The following is a 23471-nucleotide window of genomic DNA, read 5'->3' as shown; positions in this document are numbered from 1 at the left end:
TTTGGGCTCATTTTGGGGTCATTTTTGGGGTCATTTTTGGGTCATTTAATGGGATTTTATTCCATTTTTGGGGTTTTTTGGGTCTGGGGTCTTGGGGATTTTTTGGGGAGGGGTCTCTGGGGGCGTCTCTCTAAATTTTGGGGTCATTTTGGGCTCATTTTGGGGTCATTTTGGGGCTCATTTTTGGGTCATTTTGGGGTCATTTTTGGGGTCATTTTTGGGGTCATTTTGGGGTCATTTTATTCCATTTTTGGGGTTTTTTTTGGGGTTTTTTGGGTCTGGGCTCTCGGGGTTTTTTGGGGAGGGGTCTCTCTAAATTTTGGGGTCATTTTTGGCTCATTTTTGGGGTCATTTTTGGCTCATTTTTGGGCTCATTTAATGGGATTTTATTCCTTTTTTTGTGGGTGTTTTTTTGTTTTTTTGGGTCTGGGGTCTCGGGGATTTTGGGGAGGGTTCTCTCTAAATTTTGGGCTCATTTTTGGCTCATTTTGGGCTCATTTTGGGCTCATTTTTGACTCATTTAATGGGATTTTTTTTAATTTTTGGGGGATTTTTCGGTGTTTTTTGGCTCTGGGCTCTCGGGGATTTTTGGGGAGGGGTCTCTCTAAATTTTGGGCTCATTTTTGGCTCTTTTTGGGGCAATTTTGGGCTCATTTTTTGACTCATTTAATGGGATTTTTTTTCAATTTTGGGGGGTTTTTTTCGGGGTTTTTGGGTCTGGGGTCTTGGGGATTTTGGGGAGGGTTCTCTCTAAATTTTGGGCTCATTTTTGACTCATTTAATGAGATTTTCTTCCATTTTTTTGCAATTTTTGGGGTTTTTTTTGGGGTTCTTGGGTCTGGGGTCTCGGGGATTTTGGGGAGGGGTCTCTGGGGGGATCTCTCCAAATTTGGGCTCATTTTTGCCTCATTTTTGAGCCATTTAATGAGATTTTCTTCCATTTTTTTTCCAATTTTGGGCGGGTTTTTTGGGTTTTTTGGGGTTTTTTGGGGCTGAGCTTTCGGGATTTTTTGGGGAGGGGTCTCTAAGGTTCCTCCCCTCCCCCCCAGCCCCGCCCCCACTATTTCCACGCCGCCGCCGTCCTCGGGGACACCCTGGTGGTGGTCGGGGGCCGCAGCGACCGCAGCGATTTCAGCAACGAGGTCCTGCTCTACCAGATCCGCTGCAACACCTGGATCCTGCCCCCCCCACAGCGGTGAGATTTGGGGTCCCCCCAATTCGGGGAGGGGGTCCCACGGGTCGGGGGGGGTCGGAAATGGGGGGGTGGGCGAAAATTGGGGGAAAATCGGGCGAAATTTGGGTGAAAATCGGGGGAAAATTGGGTGAAAAATGAGGGAAAATGGGGAAATTGAGGCAAGAAATGGGGCTGGGGGATTGGGGGAGGGAGGATTTGGGGTGCCCCCGATTTGGGGAGGGGTCTCAGGGATTGGGGGGTCCCAAAATGGGGGGTGGGCGAAAATTGGGGGAAAATTGGGCAAAATTTGTGGGAAAATCGGGCAAAATTTGGGTGAAAAATGAGGAAAAATGGGAAAATAAGGGGGGAAATGGGGCTGGGGGCTTTGAGGGTGAGGATTGGGGTCCCCCCAATTTGGGGAGGGGTCTCAGGGATTGGGGGGGGTCGGAAATGGGGAGTGGGAGAAAATTGGGGGAAAATTGGGGGAAATTTGGGTGAAATTTGGGCGAAATTTGGGGTGAAAAATGAGGGAAAATGGGGAAATTGAGGCAAGAAATGGGGCTGGGGGCTTCAGGCCTGGGCAAGATTTGGGGTCCCGAAATTGAGGAGGGGTCTGTGGAAATCAGGGGGTTAAAAATGGGGGGTGGGAGAAAATTGGTGGAAATTTGGGTGAAAAATGAGGAAAAATGGGAAAATAAAGGGGGGAAATAAGGGGGGAAATGGGGCTGGGGGATTGGGGGAGGGGAGGGGTTTGGGGTCCCCCCAATTTGGGGAGGGGTCTCAGGGAAATTTGGGGGTTCCAAAATGGGAAGTGGGCGAAATTTGGTGAAAATTGGGTGAAAATCGGGGGAAAATTTGGGTGAAAAATGAGGGAAAAATGGGGAAATAAGGGGGAATATGGGGGCTGGGGGATTGGGGGAGGGAGGGGTTTGGGGTTCCCCCAATTTGGGGAGGGGTCTGTGGAAATCAGGGGGTAAAAATGGGGTGTGGGCGAAAATTGGGTGAAAATTTGGTGAAAATTGGCGGAATTTGGGTGAAAAATGAGGAAAAATGGGAAAATAAGGGGGGAAATGGGGCTGGGGGCTTGAGGGAGGGAGGGGATTTGGGGTCCCCCCAATTTGGGGAGGGGTCTCACAGAAATTTGGGGGTTCCAAAATGGGGAGTGGGAGAAATTGGGGGAAAATTGGGCAAAAATTTGGGTGAAAAATGAGGAAAAATGGGGAAAATAGGGGGGGAAATGGGCTGGGGGATTGAGGGAGGGGAGGGGTTTGGGGTCCCCGAAATTTGGGGAGGGGTCTCAGGGAAATTTGGGGGTTCCAAAATGGGGGTGGGCGAAATTTGGGTGAAAATTGGGTGAAAATTGGGTGAAATTTGGGTGAAATTTGGGTGAAATTTGGTGTGAAAAATGAGGAAAAATGGGAAAATTAGGGAGGAAAATAAGGGGGAAATTTTGGGGTTTTTTGAAGGGGATTTGGGGGAATTTTGAGGGGATTTTGGGGGAATTTTGGGGGATTTTTAGGGGGAATTTTGAGGTTTTTTTAGGGGATTTTGGGTTTTTTTGAGGGAATTATTAGGGGATTTTTAGGGATTTTGGGAGAATTTTGGGGGAATTTTGAGACGATTTTGGGGGATTTTTAGGGCGATTTTGTGGGAATTTTGAGGGGATTTTTAGGAAGATTTTGGGGGGGATTTTAGGGGGATTTTTAGGGAGAATTTTGGGGTTTTTTGAGGGGGATTTTTAGGGGAATTTTAGGGGAATTTTGGGGGGATTTTGGGGGAATTTTGAGACGATTTTGGGGGGATTTTGGGGGAATTTTAGGGGGATTTTTAGGGGGAATTTTGAGGCGATTTTAGGAGGGATTTTTAGGGTTTTTTTAGGGAATTTTTAGGGGAATTTAGGGGGATTTTTAGGGGAATTTTGCGGGAATTTTGAGACGATTTTAGGGGATTTTGGGGGGATTTTGAGGCGATTTTAGGGGAATTTTTTTGTGGAATTTTACGCCCAATTTTTGGTGGAATTTTAGGGGGATTTTGGGTTTTTTTAGGGCGATTTTGGGGGGATTTTTTGGAATTTTAGGGGAATTTTTTGTGGAATTTAGGGCAATTTTTGGTGCAATTTTAGGGGAATTTTGAGTCGATTTTAGGGGGGATTTGGTGCAATCCTAGGGGAATTTTGGCGGAATTTTATGGAATTTTTGGTGCCATTTTAGGGAATTCTGGAGGAATTTTGGGGGGATTTTTAGGGGATTTTGGGGGAATTTTGAGGCGATTTTGGGGGATTTTTTGAGAAGAATTTTTGGAATCTTAGGGGAATTTTGGCAAAATTTTATGGGAATTTTAGGGCAATTTTGGTGGATTTTTAGGGGAATTTTTGGTGGAATTTTGGGGGAATTTTGGGGGGAATTTTGGGGGGATTTTTGGGGAACTTTGAGGGGATTCTGGGGTTTTTTGGGGGGATTTTTAGGGCAATTTTGGGGGGATTTTTAGGGCGATTTTGGGAGAATTTTCAGGCGATTTTAGGGAGAATTTTTGGTGCCATTTGAGGGAATTTTGAGACGATTTTGGGGGGATTTTTAGGGGATTTTGGGGGGATTTTTAGGGGAATTTAGGGGTATTTTTTGGGGTTTTTTAGGGGAATTTTGAGACGATTTTGGGGGGATTTTGAGGCGATTTTAGGGGAATTTTTTGCGGAATTTTAGGGCAATTTTCGGCGTAATTTTATGGGAATTTTAGGGCAATTTTTGGTGGAGTTTTGGGGGGATTTTGAGACGATTTTGGGGGATTTTTTGAGGACAATTTTTAGACTCTTAGGGAAAATTTGGCAGAATTTTTGGGCAATTCTTGGCTGAATTTTAGGGGAATTTTGAGGCGATTTTGGGGGAATTTTAGGGGATTTTTAGGGGGAAATTTGAGGCGATTTTAGGGGGATTTTTAGGGAATTTTAGGGGACTTTTGAGGGGATTTTGGGGGAATTTTGGGGCAGTTTTGAGACGATTTTAGGCGGAATTTTGAGGGGATTTGGGGGGAATTTTGAGGCGATTTTAGAGGGATTTTTAGGGATTTTGGTGGAATTTTAGGGGAATTTTTGGCTGAATTTTAGCGGAACTTTGGGGGATTTTGGGGGATTTTAGGGGGAATTTTGAGGCGATTTTGAGGAATTTTTGGGCAGAATTTTTGGAATCTTAGGGGAATTTTGTCAGAATTTTATGGGAATTTTTGGTGGAATTTTAGGGGAATTTTTGGTGGAATTTTAGTGCAATTTTTGTCTGAATTTTAGGGCAATTTTGGTGGAATTTTGGGGGAGTTTTGGGGGGAATTTTGGGGGATTTTTGGGGAACTTTGAGGGGATTTTGGGGTTTTTTGGGGGGATTTTTAGGGCAATTTTTGGGGATTTTTAGGGGGATTTTGGGAGAATTTTGAGGCGATTTTAGGGAGATTTTTGGGGTTTTTTTAGGGCAATTTTGGGGGGATTTTTTGGGGAATTTTGAGGCAATTTTAAGGGATTTTGAGGGAATTTTGGGGAGATTTTGAGGCGCTTTTGAAGGAATTTTGGGGGAATTTTGGGGGGATTTTGAGGCAATTTTAGGGGATTTTTTGGGGGAGAATTTTTAGAATCTTAGGGAAATTCTATGGGAATTTTGGCGAAATTTTATGGGAATTTTATGGGAATTTTTGGCTGAATTTTAGGGCAATTTTGGGCGGATTTTTGGGGAGATTTGAGGGAATTTTGACGGAATTTTGGGGGGATTTTTAGGGCAATTTTTGGGGGATTTTTAGGGGGATTTTGGGAGAATTTTGAGGCGATTTTGGGAGAATTTTGAGGTGATTTTAGGGAGCATTTTGAGGTGATTTTAGGGAGAATTTTTGGTGGAATTTTGAGGGAATTTTGGGGGGATTTTTTGGGAGGATTTTTAGGGAATTTTGGGAGGATTTTGGGGGAATTTTGAGGCGATTTTAGGGGGGATTTTTAGGGGATTTTGGGAGAATTTTGAGGCGATTTTGGGGGGATTTTGAGGGGATTTTGGGTTTTTTAGGGGAATTTCAGGGGGATTTTTAGGGGGATTTGGGGGGAATTTTAGGGGGGACTTTGAGGTGATTTTAGGGGGATTTTGAGGCGATTTTGGGGGATTTCTTGGGGGGATTTGGTGGAATCTTAGAGGAATTTTGGCAGAATTTTGGGGGAATTTTTGGTGGGAATTTTAGGGGAATTTTTGAGGGATTTGGGGGGGATTTTAGGGGGGATTTCGAGGGAATTTTTGGGGGATTTTTAGGGTGATTTTGTGTGAAAATTCGAGTGGATTTTGGGGGGAATTTTGAGACGATTTTGGGGGATTTTTAGGGGAGAATTTTTGGAATCTTAGGGGAATTTTGGCAGAATTTTGGCTGAATTTTATGGGAATTTTTTGTCTGAATTTTATGGGAATTTTTGGTGGAATTTTAGGGCAATTTTGGGGGGAATTTTAGCATTTTTTTACTCACCAAAAATCCTCTTTTTTTCCCCCCAGACCCATCAGTGCTGGGCCCCCCATGCCGGGCTCCATTGGCCACGCCCTGGCCGAGCTCGGGGGGTCCTGGGGGGGCTCTGGGGGTCCCCAATGCCCTGGGGGGATTTGGAGGCGATTTTGGGGCAATTTTAGGGGGATTTTGAGGGAATTTTGAGGTGATTTTGAAGGAATTTTGGGGGAATTTTAGGGGGATTTTGGGGGAATTTTGAGGTGATTTTAGGGGGAATTTTGAGACGATTTTGGGGGAATTTTGAGGCGATTTTAGGAGGGATTTTTAGGATATTTTGGGGGAATTTTGAGGCGATTTTAGGGGGGATTTTGAGGCGATTTTAGGAGGGATTTTTAGGGGATTTTGGGGGAATTTTGAGGCAATTTTAGGAGGGATTTTTAGGATATTTTGGGGGAATTTTGAGGCGATTTTAGGAGGGATTTTTAGGGGATTTTAGGGGGATTTTGGGGGGATTTTGGGAGGGATTTTTAGGGGATTTTGGGAGGACTTTTAGGGGATTTTGGGGGAATTTTAGTGCAATTTTTGTCTGAATTTTATGGGAATTTTTGGTGCCATTTTAGGGCAATTTTAGGGCAATTTTGGGGGAATTTAGGGCATTTTTTACTCACCAAAATCCGATTTTTCTCCCCAGATCCATCAGTGGTGGGCCCCCCCATGCCGGGTTCCATTGGCCACGCCCTGGCCGAGCTCGGGGGGTCCTGGGGGGGCTCTGGGGTCCCCAATGCCCTGGGGGGATTTGAGGCGATTTTGGGGCAATTTTAGGGGAATTTTGAGGAATTTTGAGGCGATTTTGAAGGAATTTTGGGGGAATTTTGGGGGGATTTGAAGGTGATTTTAGGGGGGATTTTTAGCGGGATTTGGGGGGAATTTTGAGACAATTTTGGGGGATTTTGAGGCGATTTTAGGGAAATTTTGAGGCGATTTTGAAGAAATTTTGGGGGATTTTTAGGGGAATTTTGAGACGATTTTGGGGGAATTTTGAGGCAATTTTAGCAGGGATTTTTAGGGGAATTTAGGGGGAATTTTTAGGGGATTTTGGGGGGATTTTTAGGGGAATTTTTGGCGAATTTGAGACGATTTTAGGGGGAATTTTTTGTGGAATTTTAGGGCAATTTTTGGTGGGATTTTATGGGAATTTTTGGCTGAATTTCATGGGAATTTTTGGTGGAATTTTGAGGGAATTTTGGGGGGATTTTTAGCGGGAATTTAGGAGAATTTTGGGGGAATTTTGAGTCGATTTTAGGGGAATTTTTTGGGAGATTTTGTGGGAATTTTGAGGCGATTTTAGGAGAATTTTGAGACGATTTTGGGGGAATTTTGAGGCGATTTTAGGGAGAATTTTGAGACGATTTTGGGGGGATTTTGAGGCAATTTTAGGGAAATTTTGAGGCGATTTTGAAGAAATTTTGGGGATTTTTAGGGAAATTTTGAGACGATTTTGGGGGAATTTTGAGGCGATTTTGGGAGAATTTTGAGATGATTTTGGGGGAATTTTGAGGCGATTTTAGGAGGGATTTTTAGGGGATTTTTGGGAGGATTTTGGGGGAATTTTGAGGCGATTTTAGGAGGGATTTTTAGCGGATTTTGGGGAATTTTGAGACTATTTTAGGGGATTTTGAGGCGATTTTAGGGGAATTTTTTGCGGAATTTTAGTGCAATTTTTGGCTGAATTTTATGGGACTTTTATGGGATTTTGGGGGGATTTTTGTCATATTTTACTCACCAAAACTCTGATTTTTCCCCAGACCCATCAGTGGTGGGCCCCCCCATGCCGGGCTCCGTTGGCCACGCCCTGGCCGAGCTCGGGGGTCTCCTCTTCATCTCCGGGGGCTTCAACGGCGCCGCCCTGGGGGGGCTCTGGGTGCTGCGGGTGCCCCCCGAGCCCTGCGGGGCCCTGCCCGACCCCCAGCGCTGCAACGGCTCCGGGGCCGCCTGTGCCTGGTGTGGGGGGGCAGTGCCGGGGGGCCAGGGAGGCAGAGAGGTGAGGAATGGGGAGAAAAATGGTGAAAAATGGGGATTTGGGAAAAAACGGGGATTTTTGGGGAAAAATACGGTGAAAATTGGGTGAAAATTGGGGATTTTGGGGGGGGTTTAAAGGGGCCGCCTGTTGCCTGGTGTGGGGGCAATGCAGGGGGGCCAGGGAGGCAGAGAGGTGAGGAATGGGGGGAAAAAAGGGTGAAAAATGGGATTTGGGGGAAAAAATCCCATTAAAAATGGGGATTTGGGGAGAAAATCCGGTGAAAATTGGGTGAAAATTGGGGATTTTGGGGCTGTTTAAAGGGGGCACTGCTGGGGGGCCAGGGAGGGAGAGAGGTGAGGAATGGGGGGGAAAAATGGGGATTTGGGGAAAAAATGGGGATTTAGGGAGAAAATCCGGTGAAAATTGGGGATTTTGGGGGGATTTTGGGGGGGTTTTAAAGGGGCTGCCTGCGCCTGGTGTGGGGGCAGTGCCGGGGGCCAGGGAGGCAGAGAGGTGAGGATTGGGGGAAAAAACGGGGATTTGGGGAAAAAATGGGGTAAAAATGGGGATTTGGGGAGAAAATCCCATTAAAAATGGGGATTTGGGGAGAAAATCCAGTGAAAATTGGGGATTTTGGGGGGGGTTTTAAAGGGCGGCACCTGCGCCTGGTGTGGGGGGCCCTGGAGGCCCAGAGGTGAGGATTGGGGAGAAAAACGGGGATTTGGGGAAAAAATGGGGATTTGGGGAAAAAATGGGGATTTTGGGAAAAAATGGGGATTTTTGGGGAAAAATCGGGGATTTTTGGGGAAAAATCCAGTGAAAATCGGGTGAAAATTGGGGATTTTGGGGGCGTTTAAAGGGGGCGCCTGCGCCTGGTGTGGGGGGCAGTGCCGGGGGGCCAGGGAGGCAGAGAGGTGAGGATTGGGGGGAAAAATGGGGGGAAAATGGGGATTTGGAGAAAAAATGGGGAAAAATGGGGATTTGGGGAAAAAATCCTGTTAAAAATGGGGATTTGGGGGAAAAATCCGGTGAAAATCCAGTGAAAAACGGGGATTTTGGAATAAAAAAATGGGGTAAAATGAGCATTTTGGGAAAAAATCCCGTGAAAATCCGGTGAAAATTGGGGATTTTGGGGAAAAATGGGGTGAAAAATGGGGATTTTGGGAAAAAAAAATGGGGATTTTTGGGAAAAAATCCGGTGAAAAATGGGGACTTTGGGAAAAAATGGGGATTTGGGGGAAAAAATGGGGATTTGAAGAAAAAATCCGGTGAAAATCGGGGATTTTGGGGCGTTTAAAGGGGATTTTGGGGGGGTTTAAAGGCGGCGCCTGTGCCTGGTGTGGGGGGCAGTGCCGGGGGGCCAGGGAGGCAGAGAGGTGAGGAATGGGGGGAAAAATGGGGATTTGGGGAAAAAATGGGGTGAAAAATGGGATTTGGGGAGAAAATCCGGTGAAAATCCGGTGAAAACTGGGGGATTTTGGGGAAAAAAATGGGAATTTTTGGGGAAAAAATGGTGAAAAACAGGGATTTTGGGAAAAAATCCCATTAAAAATGGGGTGAAAATTGGGGATTTTGGGAAAAAATGGGGATTTGGGGAAAAAATCCGGTGAAAAATGATGATTTTGGGGGTGTTAAATGGGGATTTTGGGCAAAAAAAAGGGGGGGAAAAAGGGGATTTTGGGAAAAAATCCGGTGAAAATCGGGGATTTTGAGAAAAAAATGGGGATTTTGGGAAAAATGGGGTGAAAATCTGGTGAAAAATGGGATTTGGGGAAAAAATGGGTGAAAATGGGGATTTTGGGGAAAAATGGGGATTTTTGGGGAAAAATGGGGATTTTGGGAAAAAATCCGGTGAAAATCGGGGATTTTGGGGAAAAATGGGGTAAAAAATGGGGATTTTGGGAAAAAAATCGGTGAAAAAGGGGATTTTGGGAAAAATGGGGGGAAAAATGGGGATTTTGGGAAAAATGGGATTTGGGGAAAAAATCCGGTGAAAATTGGGGATTTTGGGAAAAAAATGGGGATTTTTTGGAAAAAATGGGGTGAAAAATGAGGATTTTGGGAAAAAATGGGGATTTTGGGGGTTAAATGGGGTTAAAGGGGATTTAAAGTGGATTTGGGGATTTAAAGGGGATTTGGGGGCTTCAAAGGGGATTTAAAGGGGATTTAAAGGGGATTTGGGGGATTTAAAGGGGATTTAAAGGGGATTTGGGGATTTAAAGGGGATTTAAAGGATTTAAAGGGATTTAAAGGAAATTTGGGGGATTTAAAGGGGATTTAAAGGGGATTTGGGAGATTTAAAGGGATTTAAGGGGATTTAAAGTGGATTTAAAGGGGATTTGGGGGCTTTAAAGGGGATTTGGGGGATTTAAAGGGGATTTAAAAGGGATTTGGGGGGATTGGGAGGGATTTGGGGGCGATTTTAGGGAGAAATTGGATTTTGGGGGGATTTGGGGAGAAATTTGAGGGTCCCTGGGGGGGGGGTTTAAAGAGGATTTTGGGGAGGTTTTGACAGAATTTGGGGCAGATTTTATTTGGGGTGGGGTGGGGTTTTTTTGGGGGCGCTAATGAGATGCAAATGAGATGCAAATGAGATGCAAATGAGATGCAAATGCCGCCTGCAGGCTGGGGTGCTCCCCCATCCCCTCCCCTTGCGCCCCCTCCCCACGGGACCCCCTCGAGTGCCGGCGCCTCCGGAGCTGCAGCGAATGCTTGGCCCAGCACCCGCTGGGGGACCCGGTGAGACCCCAAAAACAGCCCAAAAAACAGCACAAAAATAGCCCAAAAACAGCCCAAAAAACAGCCCAAAACCAGCCCAAAAACAGCCCCAAAATAGCATAAAAATAGCTCAAAAATAGCCAAAAAATCCCACCTAAAATAACCCCAAAAACAGCCCAAAGCCAGCCCCAAAATAGCCCAAAACCAGCCCCAAAATAGCCCCAAAATGTCCAAAAAAAACCCCCCAAAAACAGCCCCAAAACAGCTCAAAAATAGCTCAAAAACAGCCCAAAAACAGCCCAAAACCAGCCCAAAAATAGCCCCAAAATAGCCCCAATATAGCACAAAACCGCCCCAAAAACAGCCCAAAAAACAGCTCAAAAATAGCCCCAAAATAGCCCCCAAAACAGCCCCAAAATACCCCAAAAACAGCCCCAGAAACGCCCAAAAAACAGCTCAAAAATAGCCCAAAAACAGCCCCAAAATAGCACAAAACCAGCCCCAAAATAGCCCCAAAATGTCCAAAAAAACCCCCCAAAACCAGCCCAAAAATAGCTCAAAAATAGCCCCAAAACCAGCCCAAAACCAGCCCCAAAATGTCCAAAACCAGCCCCAAAACCAGCCCCAAAATAGCCCAAAAATGTCCAAAAAAACCCCCAAAAACAGCCCAAAACCAGCCCCAAAATAGCACAAAAACAGCCCAAAAACCCCCCATAACAAGCCCAAAACCAGCCCCAAAATAGCTCAAAACCAGCCCTAAAATAGCCCAAAAATAGCCCAAAACCAGCCCCAAAATGGCCCTGAAATGTCCAAAAAATCCCACCCAAAATATACCCCAAAAACAGCCCAAAACCAGCCCCAAAATAGCCCCGAAATATCCAAAAAATCCCACCTAAAATAGCCCCAAAAATAGCCCAAAAAATCTAAAAAATCACAACTAAAATAGGTCCAAAATACCCCAAAACCAGACCAAAATAGCCCAAAAATATCCAAAAAATCCCACCTAAAATAACCCCAAAAATAGCCCCAAAATAGCCTAAAACCAGCCCAAAAATAGCCCCAAAATATCAAAAAAATCCCGCCTAAAATAGCCCAAAAATACCCCAAAATTATCCCCAAAATATCCCAAATCAGCCCCAAAACCACCCCAAAACTGGCCCAAAATTATCCCCAAAATAACCCAAAAATACCCAATAAACACCCCAAAATCCCCATTTTTGTTCCCAAAATCCCCATTTTCCACCAAAAATGCCCATTTTTCCACGGAAAATCCCAATTTTTTCACCAAAAACCCCCTAAAATCTGATTTATTTCCCATTCTTCCCCCAGTTTTTCCCAAAATCCCCATTTTTCCACCCAAAACTCCCTTTAGTCCCAATTTTAGAAACCCAAGAGCCTGTGAGACCCCAAAACCTCCACAGAAAATCCCCATTTCTCCACAGAAAATCACCGTTTTTTCACCAAAAATCCCATTTTTTTACCCAAAATCCCCATTTTTCCACAGAAAATCCCACAGAAAATCCCCATTTCTCCACAGAAAATCCCCGGGTTTTTTACCCAAAATCCCCATTTTTCCACCCAAAACTCCCTTTAACCTCAATCTCAGAAACCCAAGAGCCTGTGAGACCCCAAAACCTCCACAGAAAATCACCATTTCTCCACAGAAAATCCCACAGAAAATCCCCACTTTCTCCACAGAAAATCACCGTTTTTTCACCAAAAATCCCCATTTTTTTTACCCAAAATCCAATATTTTCACCCAAAACTCCTTTAACCACAATCTTAGAAACCCAAGACCCTTTGAGATCCCAAAACCTCCACAGAAAATCCACAGAAATCCCATTTCTCCACAGAAAATCCCACAGAAAAACCCCATTTCTCCACAGAAAATCGCCATTTTTCCACCGATTTTCGCCGTTTTTTCACCGAATTTCGCCGTTTTTTCACCGAATTTCACCGTTTTTTCCCCCAAACCTCGTTCCGCAGGGTCCCCCTCGGTGCAAGTGGTGCACGAACTGCCCGGAGGGGGCGTGCATCGCGGCGGGCTCCAGCTGCCGCCGGGAGAACGAGCCCGGAGACCCCCAAAACCTCCCCAAAATCCCCATTTTTCCACCCAAAATCCCCACTTTTTCCACAGAAAATCGCTGGTTTTCCACCCAAAATCCCCGTTTTTCCACCCAAAGACTCCCTTTAATCCCAATCTTAGAAACCTAAGACCCTGTGAGACCTTCCTGAGACCCCCTAAAACCTCCTCCAAAATCGCCGTTTATTCCACAAAAAATCCCCGGGTTTTTTACCCAAAATCCCCATTTTTCCACCCAAAACTCCCTTTACCCTCAATCTCAGAAACCCAAGAGCCTGTGAGACCCCAAAACCTCCACAGAAAATCCCCATTTCTCCACAGAAAATCCCACAGAAAATCCCCATTTCTCCACAGAAAATCGCCATTTTCCACCGATTTTCGCCATTTTTTCACCGAATTTCGCCGTTTTTTCCCCCAAACCTCGTTCCGCAGGGTCCCCCTCGGTGCAAGTGGTGCACGAACTGCCCGGAGGGGGCGTGCATCGCGGCGGGCTCCAGCTGCCGCCGGGAGAACGAGCCGGAGACCCCAAAACCTCCCCAAAATCCCCATTTTTCCACCCAAAACTCCCTTTACCCTCAATCTCAGAAACCCAAGAGCCTGTGAGACCCCAAAACCTCCACAGAAAATCCCCATTTTTCCACAGATAATCCCCATTTCTCCACACAAAATCGCCACTTTCTCCACAGAAAATCGACGGTTTTTCACCAAATTTCACCGGGTTTTTTTTCATCAAAACACCAGTATTTTCACCCAAAACCCACTTTAACCTCAATCTCAGAAACCCAAGAGCCTGTGAGACCCCAGAACCTCCACAGAAAATCCCCATTTCTCCACAGAAAATCCCACAGAAAATCGCCATTTTTTCACCGATTTTCGCCGTTTTTTCAACCGAATTTCACCGGTTTTTTTTCCCGAACTCCTTCCGCAGGGTCCCCCTCGGTGCAAGTGGTGCACGAACTGCCCGGAGGGGGCGTGCATCGCGGCGGGCTCCAGCTGCCGCCGGGAGAACGAGCCCGGAGACCCCCAAAACCTCCCCAAAATCCCCATTTTTCCACCCAAAATCCCCATTTTTCCACCCAAAACCCACTTTAACCTCAATCTTAGAAACCCAAGAGCCTGTGAGACCCCAAAACCTCCACAGAAAATCTCCATTTTTCCACAGAAAATCCCCATTTCTCCACCGAATTTCGCCGTTTTTTCACCAAATTTCAGGGGTTTTTTTTTCCCAAAACTCCAATATTTTCACTCAAAATTCCTGTTAACCTCAATCTTAGTAACCCAAGACCCTGTGAGACCCCAAAACCTCCACAGAAAATCCCCATTTCTCCACAGAAAATCCCACAGAAAATCCCATTTCTCCACAGAAAATCGCCATTTTTTCACCGATTTTCGCCATTTTTTCACCGATTTTCGCCGTTTTTTCACCGAATTTCACCGTTTTTTTTCCCGAACTCCTTCCGCAGGGTCCCCCTCGGTGCAAGTGGTGCACGAACTGCCCGGAGGGGGCGTGCATCGCGGCGGGCTCCAGCTGCCGCCGGGAGAACGAGCCCGGGACCCCAAAACCTCCCCAAAATCCCCATTTTCCCACCCAAAATCCCCATTTTTCCACCCAAAACTCCCTTTAACCTCAATCTTAGTAACCCAAGACCCTGTGAGACCCCAAAACCTCCACAGAAAATCACCATTTCTCACAGAAAATCCCACAGAAAATCGCCATTTTTTTCACCGATTTTCGCCGTTTTTTTCACCGATTTTCGCCGTTTTTTCACCGAATTTCACCGTTTTTTCACCGAATTTCGCCGTTTTTTCCCCCAAACCTCGTTCCGCAGGGTCCCCCTCGGTGCAAGTGGTGCACGAACTGCCCGGAGGGGGCGTGCATCGCGGCGGGCTCCAGCTGCCGCCGGGAGGACGAGCCCGGGACCCCAAAACCGCCCTGACACCCCTAAACCTCCCCAAAATCCCCATTTTTCCACCCAAAATCCCCATTTTTTCACCCAAAACTCCCTTTAACCTCAATCTTAGAAACCCAAGAGCCTGTGAGACCCCAAAACCTCCACAGAAAATCCCCATTTCTCCACAGAAAATCCCACAGAAAATCCCCATTTCTCCACAGAAAATCGCCATTTTCCCACCGATTTTCGCCGTTTTTTCACCGAATTTCACCGTTTTTTCCCCCAAACCTCGTTCCGCAGGGTCCCCCTCGGTGCAAGTGGTGCACGAACTGCCCGGAGGGGGCGTGCATCGCGGCGGGCTCCAGCTGCCGCCGGGAGAACGAGCCCGGAGACCCCAAAACCGCCCTGACACCCCTAAACCTCCCCAAAATCCCCATTTTTCCACCCAAAATCCCCATTTTTCCACCCAAAACTCCCTTTACCCTATATCTCAGAAACCCAAGAGCCTGTGAGACCCCAAAACCTCCACAGAAAATCGCCATTTCTCCACAGAAAATCCCACAGAAAATCCCCATTTCTCCACAGAAAATCGCCATTTTCCCACCGATTTTCGCCGTTTTTTCACCGAATTTCGCCGTTTTTTCACCGAATTTCACCGTTTTTTCCCCCAAACCTCGTTCCGCAGGGTCCCCCTCGGTGCAAGTGGTGCACGAACTGCCCGGAGGGGGCGTGCATCGCGGCGGGCTCCAGCTGCCGCCGGGAGAACGATTGCCGCATCAACCAGCGCGAGGTGCGCGCGGCCCAGAACTGCAGCGAGGCCGCGTGCGGGGCCCCCGACTGCCCGCGCTGCGCACAGCGCCGGGCGCTGCATGTGGACGCGGCAGTTCAAGAGGACGGGTGAGGGAAATTGCTGGAAAAATCGGGATTTTGGGTGGATTTTATGGGGGGAATTTTATGGGGATTTTTAGGGGATTTTTTAACGGGTTTTTTGGGGGGTTTTTGTGGATTTTTTTGGGGTTTTTTTTAAAATTTTTCTTAAAATATTGAGCATTTTGTGTAGGATTTTCGGGGATTTTTAGGGGATTTGGGGGGGGGATTTCTTGCATATTTTTGGGGGATTTTTGGGGGATGTTTTGGAGTTTTTTGGGGGGGATTTTCTGTGATTTTTTGGAGGTTTTTTTTTGTAGCATTTTGCGGATCTTTTGGGATTTTTGCAGATTTTTTGGGGTTTTTTTGGGGGGGATTTTTTGGGGATTTTCCGTGCTGCATGTGGACGCGGCAGTTCAAGAGGACGGGTGAGGGAAATTGCTGGAAAAATCGGGATTTTGGGCAATTTTGGGCGGGATTTTGGGCAATTTTGGGCGGGATTTTGGGTGTTTTTGTGGGGGGATTTTTTGGGAATTTTTGGGATTTTTTACGGGGTTTTTTGAGGATTTTTTGCGGATTTTTTTGAGGTTTTTTTGAGGATTTTTTTCAGATTTTTATTTAAATTTTGTGGATTTTTGGAGGGGATTTTTTGGGGCGTTTGTTGGGATTTTTTGGGGGAATTTTATGTGGATTTTTTACAGGATTTTTGGGGGGATTTTTTTGGGATACTTTGCAGATTTTTTTTGGGATACTTTGCAGATTTTTGGGGGATTTTTCACGATTTTTTGGGGGATTTTTTACGGTTTTTTTTTGGGGAATATTTGAGGGATTTTCCACACTGCATGTGGACGCGGCAGTTCAAGAGGACGGGTGAGGGAAATTGCTGGAAAAATCGGGATTTTGGGAGATTTTGGGTGGATTTTATGGGGGGAATTTTATGGGGATTTTTAGGGGATTTTTTACGGGTTTTTTGGGGGGTTTTTGTGGATTTTTTTTGGGTTTTTTTTTAAATTTTTCTTAAAATATTGAGCATTTTTTGTAGGATTTTCGGGGATTTTTAGGGGATTTTGGGGGGGGATTTCTTGCATATTTTTGGGGGATTTTTTACGGTTTTTTTTGGGGAATATTTGAGGGATTTTCCACACTGCATGTGGACGCGGCAGTTCAAGAGGACGGGTGAGGGAAATTGCTGGAAAAATCGGGATTTTGGGAGATTTTGGGTGGATTTTATGGGGGGAATTTTATGGGGATTTTTAGGGGATTTTTTACGGGTTTTTTGGGGGGGTTTTTGTGGATTTTTTTGGGGTTTTTTTTTAATTTTTCTTAAAATATTGAGCATTTTTTGTAGGATTTTCGGGGATTTTTAGGGGATTTGGGGGGGGATTTCTTGCATATTTTTGGGGGATTTTTTGGGGATGTTTTGGAGTTTTTTGGGGGGGATTTTCTGTGATTTTTTGGAGGTTTTTTTTTGTAGCATTTTGCGGATCTTTTGGGATTTTTGCAGATTTTTTGGGGTTTTTTTTGGGGGGGATTTTTTGGGGATTTTCCGTGCTGCATGTGGACGCGGCAGTTCAAGAGGACGGGTGAGGGAAATTGCTGGAAAAATCGGGATTTTGGGAGATTTTGGGCGGGATTTTGGAAAATTTTGGGCAAGTTTGGGGGTATTTGTGGGGGGGATTTTAGGGGATTTTTTGGGGATATTTTGGAGGGTGTTTTCGCGAATTTTTTAAATTTTTTTTCTAATTTTGAGCATTTTTTTCGACGATTTTTTGTGATTTTTTGGGGATTTTTTGAGGGATTTTTAGGATTTTTTGGGGCATTTTGAGGGGGATTTTTGGGGTTTTTTGGGGGGGGGATTTTTTGCAGATTTTTGGGGGATTTTTAGGGGATTCTTTGGGATTTTTTAGGGATTTTTCAGGATTTTTTTCCGGATTTTTGGGGGATTTGTTGAGGGATTTTTTACAGATTTTTTTGGGCGGGATTTTTGAGGGGATTTTTTGGGGGGGATTTTTGGGGCGATTTTCCTGGAATTTTTTTTGATTTTTGGGGGATTTTTTTCGGGATTTTTTGCGGATTTCTTTTGGGTTTTTTTGGGGGATTTTTTGGGGGCATTTTTTAGGAGATTTTTTGGGGTGATTTATTTTGGGATTTTTTGAGGGATTTTTTTGGGAATTTTTAGAGGGATTTTGGGGATTTTTGGGCCGATTTTCCTGGAATTTTTGCCATTTTTTCGGGATTTTTTTTCAGGATTTTTGGGGATTTTTGGGGGGGGGATTTTATGGGGATTTTTCACGATATTTTTGAGATTTTTTTTGTAAATTTTGAGCATTTTTGGTAGGATTTTATGGGGATTTTTTGGGGATTTTTTGGGCCGATTTTCCTGGAATTTTTTTATTTTTCGGGCATTTTTCCGGGATTTTTTTTTTATTTTTTTGCCCGATTTTCGTAGATTTTTTTATTTTATTTTTTTGGCGGATTTCTTTCGGGATTTTTGGGGGATTTTTTGGGCTATTTTGGCAGCATTTTTGCCATTTTTGGGGGATTTCTTTCGGGATTTTTTGGGGGATTTTTTGCGCTATTTTGACAGATTTTTTTTTTTGGGGGGGATTTTTTTTCGGGATTTTTTGGGGATTTCTTTGGGCGATTTTGCCGGAATTTTTGGCATTTTTTGGGGATTTTTGGAGGGATTTTTGGGGTTTCTTTTGAGATTTTTTTTGAGATTTTTTTTCTAATTTTGAGCATTTTTTGTAGAATTTTTGGGGATTTTTTTGGAATTTTTTGGGATTTTTTGAGGGATTTTTATGGGAATTCTTTGGGGAGATTTTTAGGGGATTTTGGGGGGGATTTTATAGGATTTTTTGGGGGATTTTTTTTATTTTTTTTGGGGATTTTGGGGGGGGATTTTTTTATTTTTTTGGGGATATTTTGGGGATTTTTTTATTTTGGGGAATATTTGGGGGGATTTTTTGGGGGGGATTTTATAGGATTTTTTGGGGGATTTTTCGCAATTTTTCTTGGATTTTTTGGGGATTTTTCGCAATTTTTGGGGGATTTTTTTCAGGATTTTTTTCGGGATTTTTTGGCCCGATTTTCCTGGATTTTTTTTTATTTTTTCGGCATTTTTTCGGGATTCTTTTGGGGATTTTTGGGGCGATTTTCCTGGAATTTTTTTGATTTTTTCGGGATTTTTTTCAACATTTTTGGGGGATTTTGGGGGGGGATTTTTTGGGGGGATTTTATACGATTTTTGGGGGGATTTTTTTATTGTGTGGGATTTTTGGGGGGGATTTTTTTTTTATTTTTTGGGATTTGTTGGGTGATTTTTTTTCTATTTTTGAGGGATTTTTTTTTTGTAGATTTTGGGGGATTTTTCGCAAATTTTCTTGGATTTTTTGGGGATTTTTCGCAATTTTTCTTGGATTTTTGGGGGATTTTTTGGGGGGATTTTTTGTGGATTTTTGGAATTTTTCGCAATTTTTCTGGGATTTTTTGGGGATTTTTTGGGGATTTTTCGCAATTTTTTGTGGATTTTTTGGGGGATTTTTTAGGGGATTTTTGGTGGGATTTTATGTGATTTTTCGGGGGATTTTTCGGGAATTTCTTCCTCACTCCCTACAGGCGAGACGCGGCGCATCCTGAGCGTGCAGCCCAGCTACGACTGGACGTGTTTCAGCCACTCCCTGCTCAACGTGTCCCCCATGCCCGTGGAGTCGGCGCCGCCGCTGCCGTGCCCCAGCCCGTGCCACGCCCAGCGCTCGTGCCCCGCCTGCCTCAGCTCGCCCGGCGCTGACGGGGGGTGGCAGCACTGCCTGTGGAGCCTGGCCCTCGGCGAGGTCGGTACACGCGTTGCGTTGTCTTTCCTTTCCCGCCTTTTTCCGGTTTAATTTCCAGTTTTTTCTGGTTTTATTTTGATTTTTTTTCTTATTTTGTTTCGGGTTTTGTCGGGGTTTTTTTCCTGATTTTTTCCGGATTTTATTTCGATTTTTTTCCGATTTTATTTCGATTTATTTTCACTTTTTCTGATTTTATTTTGATTATTTTTTTATTTTTTTCTGATTTTTTTCGGATTTTTTTCCAATTTTATTTCGATTTTTTTTCTGATTTTTTCGGATTTTATTTCGATTTATTTAGATTTTTTTCTGATTTTAATTCGATTTTTTTCCAATTTATTTCGATTTTTTTTCTCAGTTTTTTCTGATTTTTTTCTGATTTTATTTCGATTTTTTTCCGATTTTATTTCGATTTTTTTCCGATTTTATTTCGATTTTATTTCGATTTTTTTCTCATTTTTTTCGATTTTATTTCGATTTTTTTCTCATTTTTTTCGATTTTTTTTCTCAGTTTTTTCTGATTTTTTTCTGATTTTATTTCGATTTTTTCCCGATTTTTTTCGATTTTTTTCTGATTTTTTTCCAAATTTATTTCGATTTTTTCGATTTTTTTCTGATTTTTTCTGATTTTTTTTCTGATTTTTTTGATTTTTTCCAATTTTATTTCGATTTTTTTTCTCATTCTTTTCTGATTTTATTTCGATTTTTTCCGATTTTTTTTCGATTTTTTTCTCATTTTTTTCCAAATTTATTTCGATTTATTTAGATTTTTTTCTGATTTTATTTCAATTTTTTCCGATTTTTTCGATTTTTTTCTGATTTTATTTCGATTTTTTTCTGATTTCTTTCTGATTTATTTTCGAATTTTTTCTCATTTTTTGTGATATTTTTCTCATGTTTTTCGATTTTTTTCTGATTTTTTTCTGATTTTTTTTCTGATTTTATTTCGATTTTTTCTGATTTTTTTCTGATATTTCCTCATTTTTCCCGAATTTTTTCTCCTTTTTTTCGATTTTTTTTCGATTTTTCCTGATTATTTGAAGATTATTCGAGGGCTTTTCAGGGATATTTTGGGGGGATTTTTTAGGGATTTTTTTGAGGATTATTTGAGGGTTTTTTGGGGCAGTTTTTAAGGACTTTCAGGGATTTTTTTTGAGGACATTTTGGGTGAATTCCAGGCCATTCCAGCCCATTCCTAACCCCTCCCGTTTTAACCCTTTCCTCCCCAGTGCCTCAGCCCCACCTTCGCCCCTTTGCGCTGCCTGGCCGGAAGTTGCGGCCGCCTCCTCCGGGGGGGTTCGGGAGCTTCTGGAACCTTCGGGGGGCTCCCCCCACCTTCCCTGAGTGGGGGAGGGGTCCCCCCCGGCGGTGGGGGAGGGGTCGCCGAGCGCTGCCCTCCCCCGGAATGCGCGGGAGCCTCGCAGTGCTCGGAGTGCCTGAGGCGGCCCCGCTGCGGATGGTGCGCCCGGGCGGGGCACAACGGAGGCGGCCGCTGCCTCGAGGGAGGGCTCAGCGGGCCCCGGCACGGTAAGGAGGGAAAATTGGGGATTTCAGGAATTTTTGGGAATTTTTGGGGAATTTTTAGGGTCGGTTTGGGGGCGTTTAAAAGGGGTTTTAGGGGGCCTCAGGTCGGCCCGGCGGGGACAAAATGGCGGCCGCCGCTGCCTTGAGGCGGGGCTCAGCGGGCCCCAGGTGGGCCTGGCGGGGACAAAATGGCGGCCGCCGCTGCCTCGAGGCGGGAGCTCAGCGGGCCCCGGCACTGGGAGAATTGGGGAAATTAGGGATTTGAGGAATTTTTGGGATTTTTAGGGTCGGTTTTGAGGGGTTTTGGGGTATTTAAAAGGGATTTCAGGAGGGTTTGGGGCGTTTAAAAGAGTTTTTTGGGGGCCTCAGGTGGGCCCGGCGGGGACAAAATGGCGGCCGCCGCTCCCTCAAGGCGGGGCTCAGCGGGCCCCAGCACGGGGAGAATTGGGAAAATTTGGGGATTTGAGGAATTTTTTGGGAATTTTTGAGCGGGATTTGGGACGACTGAAGGGAGTTTTGGGGGTTTTAAAAGGAATTTCGGGAGGGTTTTGGGGGGCCTCAGGTGGGCCCGGTGGGGACAAAATGGCGGCGGCCGCTGCCTCGAGGCGGGGGCTCAGCGGGCCCCGGCACGGGGAGAATTGGGAAAATTGGGGATTTCAGGAATTTTTGGGGAGTTTTTGAGGTGGTTTTGGGGCGATTGAAGGGAGTTTTTGGGGCATTTAAAAGGGATTTTGGGGGGCCTCAGGTGGGCCCGGCGGGGACAAAATGGCGGCCGCCACTGCCTCGAGGCAGGAGCTCAGCGGGCCCCGGCAAATGAGAATTGGGAAAATTGGGGATTTGAGGAATTATTGGGAATTTTTTTTTATTTTTTAGGTGGTTTTGGGGGGATTTGGGGCAATTGAAGGGAGTTTTGGGGGTTTTAAAAGGGAATTTTGGGGCCCTCAGGTGGGCCCGGTGGGGACAAAATGGCGGCCGCCGCTGCCTAGAGGCGGCACCTCAGCGGGCCCCGGCAAATGAGAATTGGGAAAATTGGGGATTTGAGGAATTTTTGGGAATTTTTTTTTTATGTTTTAGGGTCGGTTTGGGGGGGATTTGGGGCGATTAAAGGGAGTTTTTGGGGGGTTTAAAAGGGATTTTGGGGGGCCTCAGGTGGGCCCGGCAGGGACAAAATGGCGGCGGCCGCTGCCTCGAGGGGGGGTGAGAACTGGGAAAATTGGGGATTTGAGGAATTTTTGGGAATTTCTTGGGAATTTTTGAGGGGGGTTTTGGGGGTATTTTGGGAATTCTGGGATAATTCCGGCCTCACTTCCAGGTTTACCTGTCCCCAGGTGTGACCCAGGCGTGCGGGGCCGGCGGAATTTGGGCTTTCCTGACCTGCCCCCCCGAGGACGAGTGCGAGAACGGGCACCACACCTGCGGCCCCCAGCCAGGTGTGCCAGGACCTACCTGAGGGCTTCACCTGCACCTGCAGGGCCGGCTACACCCTGGACAGGTGAGGGACACACCTGGGTGGGTGAGGGACACACCTGGATAAGGCTGGGACACACCTGGATAGGGCTGGGACACACCTGGGTAGGGCAGGGACACACCTGGATAAGGCTGGGACACACCTGGATAAGGCTGGGACACACCTGGACAGGTAAGGGACACACCTGGATGGGACAGGGACACACCTGGATAGGGCTGGGACACACCTGGATAAGGCTGGGACACACCTGGATAGGTGAGGGACACACCTGGATATGGCAGGGACACACCTGGATATGGCAGGGACACACCTGGGCAGGTGAGGGACACACCTGGATAAGGCTGGGACACACCTGGGTAAGGCTGGGACACACCTGGACAGGTAAGGGACACACCAGGGTGGGACAGGGACACACCAGGGTGGGACAGGGACACACCTGGATGGGGCAGGGACACACCTGGGCAGGTGAGGGACACACCTGGGTGGGACAGGGACAGATCCCAGGTTTATCTCAGGTGTCTCCCAGGTGTGTCTCAGGTGTATCTCAGCTACCCCAGGTGTATCTTATCTACCCCCGGTGTATCCCAGGTGTGTCCCCCTAACCCAGGTGTCCCCAGGTGTATCTCATCTATCCCAGGTATCTCAGGTGTGTCCCCCTAACCCAGGTGTAACCCAGGTGTATCCCAGGTGTATCTCAGCTATCCCAGGTGTTCCCCAGGTGTAACCCAGGAGTATCTCAGCTACCCCAGGTGTGTCCCCCAGGTGTATCCCAGGTGTCCGCAGGTGTATCCCAGGTGTCCCCCCCTAACCCACGTGTCTCTCACAGCCGCACAGGTGAGTGCCGCCCCGTGTGCCCCAGGTGTGTCCCCCTAACCCAGCTGTCCCCCAGGTGTATCCGAGGTGTTCCCCAGGTGTAACCCAGGTGTATCTCAGGTGTGTTCCCCTAACCCAGGTGTCCCCAGCTGTTCCCCAGGTGTAACCCAGGTGTGTCTCTCGCAGCCGTACAGGTGAGTGCCGCCCCGTGTGCCCCAGGTGTATCCCAGGTGTCCCCCAGGTGTATCCCAGCTGTATCCCCCCTACCCCAGGTGTCCCCAGGTGTATCCCAGGTGTCCCCCAGGTGTATCCCAGCTGTCTCAGGTGTATCCCAGGTGTATCCCAGGTGTATCCCAGGTGTATCCCAGGTGTATCTCAGCTACCCCAGGTGTAACCCAGGTGTGTTTTGCAGCTGCACAGGTGAGTGCTGCCCCGTGTGCCCCAGGTGTATCCCAGGTGTCCCCCAGGTGTATCCCAGCTGTCTGAGGTGTATCTCAGGTGTATCCCAGGTGTATCCCAGCTGTCTCAGGTGTATCTCAGGTGTATCCCAGGTGTATCCCCCTAACCCAGGTGTATCCCAGGTGTATCTCAGGTGTATCCCAGGTGTCCCCAGCTGTTCCCCAGGTG

At 46.0% G+C, this 23471-nt stretch overlaps 1 protein-coding gene across 1 annotated transcript in view; it reads left to right on the top strand.

Annotated features, from left to right (window-relative positions):
* LOC143693231 (uncharacterized) overlaps positions 1-23471 on the top strand; it is a gene marked incomplete at its 5' end in the record, with an annotated part of 45499 nt that overhangs the window by 4758 nt on the left and 17270 nt on the right. The window contains 9 exon segments of the mRNA XM_077173220.1: positions 1050-1195; positions 6321-6331; positions 7435-7670; positions 15028-15201; positions 15203-15239; positions 18828-19042; positions 20269-20566; positions 21892-21983; positions 21985-22055. Coding sequence (XP_077029335.1) covers positions 1050-1195; positions 6321-6331; positions 7435-7670; positions 15028-15201; positions 15203-15239; positions 18828-19042; positions 20269-20566; positions 21892-21983; positions 21985-22055 — 1280 coding nt within the window.

This window comes from Agelaius phoeniceus, unplaced genomic scaffold (genome assembly GCF_051311805.1).
Source record: "Agelaius phoeniceus isolate bAgePho1 unplaced genomic scaffold, bAgePho1.hap1 Scaffold_416, whole genome shotgun sequence".
In the NCBI taxonomy this organism is placed as follows: Eukaryota; Metazoa; Chordata; class Aves; order Passeriformes; family Icteridae; genus Agelaius; species Agelaius phoeniceus.
The sequence above is the reverse complement of the archived record's forward strand: the minus strand, read 5'-3'. Positions and strand labels throughout refer to the sequence as shown.